This window comes from Tauraco erythrolophus, chromosome 5 (genome assembly GCF_009769465.1).
Source record: "Tauraco erythrolophus isolate bTauEry1 chromosome 5, bTauEry1.pri, whole genome shotgun sequence".
NCBI lineage: Eukaryota > Metazoa > Chordata > Aves > Musophagiformes > Musophagidae > Tauraco > Tauraco erythrolophus.
Window position 1 is genome coordinate 80,073,583 of NC_141469.1, and position 6,914 is coordinate 80,080,496.

The window sequence follows — 6,914 nt, forward strand, 5'->3', positions numbered from 1 at the left end:
TCCATCGACTTTCTAAATGAAATGTCAATAATCTGGGTTTCCTTCTTGGATGCAAATATTCCTGCCCTGCAGTGCCTGTAACATGACACAGTGTAGTGGTACATCAGGCTATTAGATCAGAGCACGAAATGAAGCGGAAACCAAACAGAAATTCCCAAATTCTCATTGCCCTAACTGAAGTTTACCTTACTTGATTGCAATCATTTTCACTACTGTTAATAACAGACAGAATTTTAACCTGACAACATCCTGATAAGTAAGTTGGACTCACACGTGTGAAAGCCTAAGCCCTGCGTTGTAAGAACGTGTGTGAGCACGTGAAAGATGTTACTAGGTATGTACAAGCCTTTTCTACAAGTGACTAGAAGCCCCAGCAGCAATGATACTCACGTTGGCATTGTCCCCAGGACAATCGGGCCCAGCCCCAGCAGCAGTCAATTCTACTTCCAAATCGACACAGTCCTGCAGAGGAGACTATCTGTCTGGGCCATCTGAACAAGAGAGTTCAAAAATGTCTGGTGAAACACCTTGGAAGCAACCAAAATCATTCCACGTTAAGAAAAGACAAAGACCAGCAAAAATCTGTTCTGTATGGAGATATATATACTTTTTTTTAAAAAAAAAAAGTAACTGCTCTACACCGAGTCTATGATATTTCTATCATTAATACTGTGTATAGTTCAGAAAACATAAATGACTATAGGCAAAAAGGGGAAGACAACTAGGGTAACTTTGTGAAGCCTGAAAAAACTGACATGCTTTGCAATATGCTCACTGCTGCCACTCCCAGGCTGGTATCGAATAATTTCAGAAGTCTGAAAAAGAATCTACAAACTGGAATTAACGACCATCATAAAGTTTCAGCATTGGTTTATTTCACAATACAGGGCCAAATTTTCCTACCGAAACATTAAATGAAACAAAAACAAAAAAAAAAAAACACACACCCAAACAAAAAGCTTCCTGAACTGTTAAACAGAAATTAAATACAAAAAGAGAGCGGCAGCCTTCCCTTGTTCCAGGGAAAAGGTACCACAGTCTCAATGAATTGCAAAGTACTGACTAATGTTTTTTAACGACAGTTCAGACACAGCGAACACTACGTTTTGACAAATGCTGATAAGAAATCTTAGGAGAGGGGATCTCGCTGGCTGATCTACACGCCCCCAGCCCCGCTGCGCTGGGCAGCCTGCCCCTCGCAGCATCCATGAAGCCGCCTCCAACGCGCCTTCCAGCCGCTCCCTCCACCTGACGCGGCTCGGGAGGCGCACGCTGTCCCAGCGCTCCTTCTCACTTCGCTTCGTGTTAAAACTTGAGTCGCGATCCTCGCCGTAGTCTGTTTCGAGTGCCTCGAGGCGCCAATAAACTAATTTTATTTCTACAGCACGCGAAGTGCCTTGTTCCTAATTCCTGCAGGACGCAACTCCGCCAGAGCGACCAGCTTGTCGTACCTTAGCCCGTGTTCCGGCTGCCGAGCGCGGCACGGGGCCGAGCGCGTCCATCCCGGGGAGCCCCGGGAGCGCCGCCGGGCCCCGCCGACCCCGCGCCTCCACCTGCGGCCGCCGCCGGGCGCGGGGACGGGGCGCTGGGCCCGCCTGCCCCTCCGCCAGCCGGCCGTGCCCGCGGGCACCTCATCGCGGCTGGGGCGGCGGGAGCACCGCGACGAGTCCCGCCGAGGGCTCCGGCTCCCCCCGCCTCGCCAGGAGGCAGCCGCAGGGGCCGGTGACGAGCCCCCCGCCGCCATTTCGCGCCCCGGCGGTCCGGCGGCAGTCAGTAGCCCACGGGCCGTTACAGCCCCGGGCGCCACAGCCAGCCCAGCCGCCCGCCCGCCCCGGGGGCAGCCCGCGCTCCCGCCGCTCTCCCCGCGGCGGCTCCGACCGAAGAAACGCCACCATTCCCCGTGCCCGGCCGGCCCGCGCCCCCTGCTCGCCCCGCGGGAGCCGGCGCCTACCTTCTGTCAAACTCCCCGGCCGCCCCCAGCGAGAGGCAGGACGCCAGCAGCAGCCGCAGGGAGAGCTCCATGGCCGGCGCGGCTCTCCCGCCGCGCAGGCTGGCGGCCGAGGCGGGAAGCGGGGGGCGGAGGCGCTCCCCACCGCCGACTGCCGGGACGCGGGGTCCGGCTGCCGCCGACGCCGGTCGCGCTGCCACAGCTCCGGAGCGGCGGCGTGTCCCGCTCCCTCAGCCCGCCCGCCTCGCTGCCCGGCGGAGGAGGCGCTGCACGGGGAGCGGCGGCGCCGCCCGTCCCCGGCAGAGGCGCCCGCGGTCCGGCCGCCCGCCCGCCGCCCCGCACGGCTACACCTGGAGCGGGAGCGACCCCCCCACAGCCCCTTCGGGCGGGGCCGAGCCAGGCTGGAGGAGGCCAAAACCGCAGCGTGAAGACAGTAGCAAGGGGGGGGCTTTGTTTTTAGGAGCTTTTCTAGCTCGAAGTTCATGAAGCAGGACAGCCACCCGCTCCTCTCCGCAAGCGAAGTCCGCATCTAAAGCCAAGCGTGTTGTTTGTCCGCCTTTTGCCAACCAAACTGCTCCCAGAATAAAGCTCTCTGAAAGAATTACAAGGGGTACGTGGGTTTTTTTTTCTGGCTCAGACACTCCTGTCAATAGCGCTTAGATGTTGGCACGTGTGACGTAAGGTGCCCCGGCCCTTGTTCAGAAGAAAAAAGCGACAAGTTTAAACATTACCCACGCAGGATGTAACGACATCCTGGCACCACTGCCAACAGCGACAACAGCATCCGTACTCTACAGTAACATGTTAAAATAGAGCAGTTATTTTTGTTTTGTTTCTACGAACTACAGCTCTCGGAACTTACTGAGGGACACTTCTAATAACAGCCCGTCACCCGCTTAGGGCCAGAGCTGCTCTGACATCCCTCTGATGACAGACAGATGGGGCCAACAACTCGGACTAGGTTGCAGCACTGGGTTTGATTTGTGCCTAAGTCTGGCTGCAGCTTAGAAGCAGAAAACAAAGATCTTCTGGGTTGTGCGGTAAGGCAAAGCCAAATCCTTTAGGGAGCATCAGGCTTTAGATTTGAGCTGGTAGTCCTGCACAGAGTGTTTTCCTCCTTCAAAGCACTTCACAGATAATTCAAGAAACACTACACAAAGGTAACTACATTTTGCACAATACAAATTGCGCCAGTGAGCTTTCAAAAATTACATCCTTCCCCAGTGTGGTTTTACCACTTTCTGATCAAGTTTGTAGCAGAAAGCCCTCTCCAAAGCTCCTTCCCTTCTTTTTGTCATCTTTTCAGGACCATGCATTCCCCGTGCTAAGCTTTCTGTCCACAGCCTCAACCCAGCACTTTTCAGACACAGAGTGAAAAAAAAAAACAAACAAAAAACCTAACTGTAAAAGCTACAAGGTGATGATTCTGCAAGGTGCTCGTTACCCATGCTTAGATAACAAGCAAGTCCCTTGGAGGACTCAGCTAGATATAAAAACTGCCCCGAGGACGACACATGGTTTCCCTTCATTCACATGAGAAGCTGATACTGAAGACGATGACACAGTGGCATTGGGGAAAGACAGGAGAGCATCTGGCTCAGATTAGATTCTTGCTGAAATACAGAGCTAATTTTCAGCTCTTGACTGAAGAGCTCCTTCCTGCTCCAGCAGGGAGATTGGACTAGATTGGACTAGATGATCCTTCGACGTCCCTTCCAATCCCTAATGTTCCGTGATTCTGTGGCTGATTGATCACTTTTTTTTCTCTTGGATGCATGATGTGGGATAACAGACTTTGCAGAATGAATTCACTGTCAAGATTTTATGGGCAAAAGGGGAGGAATCCTATTTGCCATCATCACAGGGATTATTCTCCGGTAACAGCATCTGCCCACATCTCTCCAACTTGTAGAAAGAAAGTGTCCACAAATTACACTGCAGCCAAGTTCAGGACAGGTGCCAAAAGCAACATTTGAACTTCGTCGTGAATTAAGGTCTAGGGCAACCTGACACTCTCCCTCTGATGTCCAAAGGGACATATCACAAAATCAACCCCTTTCATGCAACGCTGCATAGTGGCACTTATGTACACAGCAACTTCAAAGCACATGCTACTCCTTTAAAGCATGTATGCTTGCAAATGGTGGTGAGATCATTTAATCTCTCTAGACCACACTCAGTATTTAAGATTTCCTCCGCAGCCCGTTTGGCACTCTTGTATGTTAATGCTAGTGTGCTGGGCAGACGTGGTGCCTACTCCAATTAAGACTGTCTGCTCTCAGTTAACTTCTGCTGCCTTTACAATTTGTTTTGGAACACTAGCCTGAAAATACAGTTAAGAAGCCACTGAAAGATCACATATTGCACTTCCATACCCATCAATGGGAATGAAGATCCAGTCCTTTCTGAATTCACAGAATGTTAGGGATTGGAAGGGACCTCAAAAGATCATCTAGTCCAATCCTCCTGCCAGAGCAGGACCACCTAGATCAGATCACACAAGAACGCGTCCAGGCAGGTTTTGAACATCTCCAGAGAAGGAGACTCCACAACCTCTCTGGGCAGCCTGTTTCAGAGTTCTGTTACTCTTACTGGGAAGTTCTTCCTCATGTTTAAGTGGAACCTCCTATGTTCCAGCTTATATCCATTTCCCCTTGTCCTATCATTGGATGCCACTGAGAAGAACCTGGCTCCATCCTCATGACAGTCACCCTTTACATATTTATAAACATTAATGAGGTCCCCCCTCAGTCTCCTCTTCTCCAAGCTAAAGAGACCCAGCTCCCTCAGCCTTTCCTCATAAGGGAGATGCTCCACTCCCTTCATCATCTTTGTGGCCCTGCGCTGGACTCTCTCAAGCAGTTCCTTGTCCTATTCATTTATTTTGGCAATGCTTTATCAATGCAAGTGGAGTTTTCATAATGAGGTAGTTTCTCATATCCAGGACACTAGAAGGATTACTGAGCGAGCTGGCAAAGAACCAAATCTCTTCACAAATTTAAGGTGTATGAAGCTGTCTTCCATACCCCACTGCTGTGTGGGTGTGCATCAAGGTAATATATAGAAGATAGAAATGGGAGAAGTTGTTGGAAGCATTACTAGAAGCACTTTCATGCCCTATATTTAGTGCAGCTGTATGAAAGCCTGGCAAATGCTGAAGCCATAGGGTGGGCTGACATGTTCAGCAAGACATTAGCAATAAAAGTCCAGCAGCTGGGCATGAAGCACTCAGACAGATGACTAGCATGCACTCAGCTACCAAGCAGAGGATGAAGTGGAGCGAAAACAAAGAGGCAGCATCCAAGAAAGGTTTTTCAGAGATACTGGTAATACACTTGGTTGAGTGCAGCATGATAGTCAGGTTTTTAGCTGCGAATTAGCAACAGTGAAGCAGAAACATAGAGGAAGACACAGTATTTTGAACAGCAATGCTGTACCCTTGTGTATGAAGAAGTCAAAATGCATCAGCAATTGCAAATAGGAAGGTAAATTTTGCCTGAAAAGGTGTTTATTTTGTGCAAGCATCATGACCCTTCCCATTATGCTTATTTTACTCTTCTTCATTACTCCGTAAAGATCTTTATCTATCTTCTGCCAAAGAGGCCAGGCTATAAGCCATGATCCTTATCAAAGGCTTTCAGTCTCATGGATATATTGAGTTCAGGTTGAGATCCTTCTAAGAAAATCAAGATCATAAACTTGTTAAGATAATCGGTGTTGAGAGCAGAGGAAGAGTGAAATATTTGCAGTTGCTCATGCCACTAGAAAGCCCATTAGGTCCTGAATTATCTAGAATTTCCCAGGGGATGAAGCCCTAGGTATCTATTCTATTGCTGCATTCTACACGGTAAGCGATAAAGGCACATCTGACTACACACAAAACAATTTTGGTGGTAAGGTGGCAGAGAGTGAAGAAATGCTCTCAAGAGTGGGGCTTGCTAATTCTGCTGCAGGGAGGGTAAAGATGGTGATGACAACCGATGCTTCTGGGACAGTGAGTGTGACAGAGTGACATAGAATCATAGAATCATAGAATGGTTAGGGCTGGAAGGGACCTTCAAAGGTCATCTAGTCCAACCCCCCTGCAAGGAACAGGGATATCTCCAACTAGATCAGGTTGCTCAGGGCCTCGTCCAACCTGGCCTTGAACGTCTCCAGGGATGGAGCATCCACCACCTCTCTGGGCAACCTGTTCCAGTGTTCTACAACTCTCATGGTAAAAAATTTTTTCCTAATATCCAACCTGAATCTACCTCCCTCTATTTTAAAACCATTACCCCTTGTCCTATCACAACAGGCCCTCCTGAACAGCCTCTCCCCATCTTTCTTGTAGGCCCCCTTGAGGTACTGGAAGACCGCTATAAGGTCACCCCGGAGCCTCCTCTTCTCCAGGCTGAACAGCCCCAACTCTTTCAGCCTGTCCTCATAGGAAAGGTGCTCCAGCCCTCTTATCATCTTCGTGGCCCTCCTCTGGACCCTCTCCAACTGGTCCATGTCCTTCTTATGTTGGGGACTCCAGAACTGGACGCAATACTCCAAGTGAGGTCTCACTTGAGCAGAGTAGAGGGGCAGAATCACCTCCCTCGACCTGCTGGCCACGCTCCTCTTGATGCAGCCCAGGACACGGTTGGCCTTCTGGGCCGCAAGAGCACATTGCCGGCTCATATTGAGCTTCTCGTCCACCAGTACTCCCAAGTCCTTCTCCTCAGGGCTGCTCTCGATCCATTCTCCGCCCAGTCTGTATTTGTGCCTGGGATTGCCACGACCCAGATGTAGGACCTTGCACTTGGCCTGGTTAGACATCTGGCACAGTACAGTTAAGCAACGTATGCAGGAATGCATTCAATACACCGCTCAGTACAGTACTTGTATTTTTCCAAAAAATGATGCAGTGCAGCGTTAACTCCATTAGAGAACTAATGTCATGAGCAATACACATAACTGGTAATGTAAGTAACATCAACTA

At 50.1% G+C, this 6,914-nt stretch overlaps 1 protein-coding gene across 2 annotated transcripts in view; it reads right to left on the reverse strand.

Annotated features, from left to right (window-relative positions):
• Positions 1 to 2,022, reverse strand: part of NPNT (nephronectin) — a 56,453-nt gene extending 54,431 nt beyond the window's left edge. For both annotated transcript variants that reach the window (XM_086611636.1, XM_086611635.1), the window contains exons 1-2: positions 1,952 to 2,022; positions 391 to 491 (exon numbers count right to left, since the gene is read on the reverse strand). In XM_086611636.1, coding sequence (XP_086467762.1) covers positions 391 to 491; positions 1,952 to 2,022 — 172 coding nt within the window. The remainder of the gene's footprint in view (positions 1 to 390; positions 492 to 1,951) is intronic.
• Between the last annotated feature and the right edge of the window lie 4,892 nt (positions 2,023 to 6,914).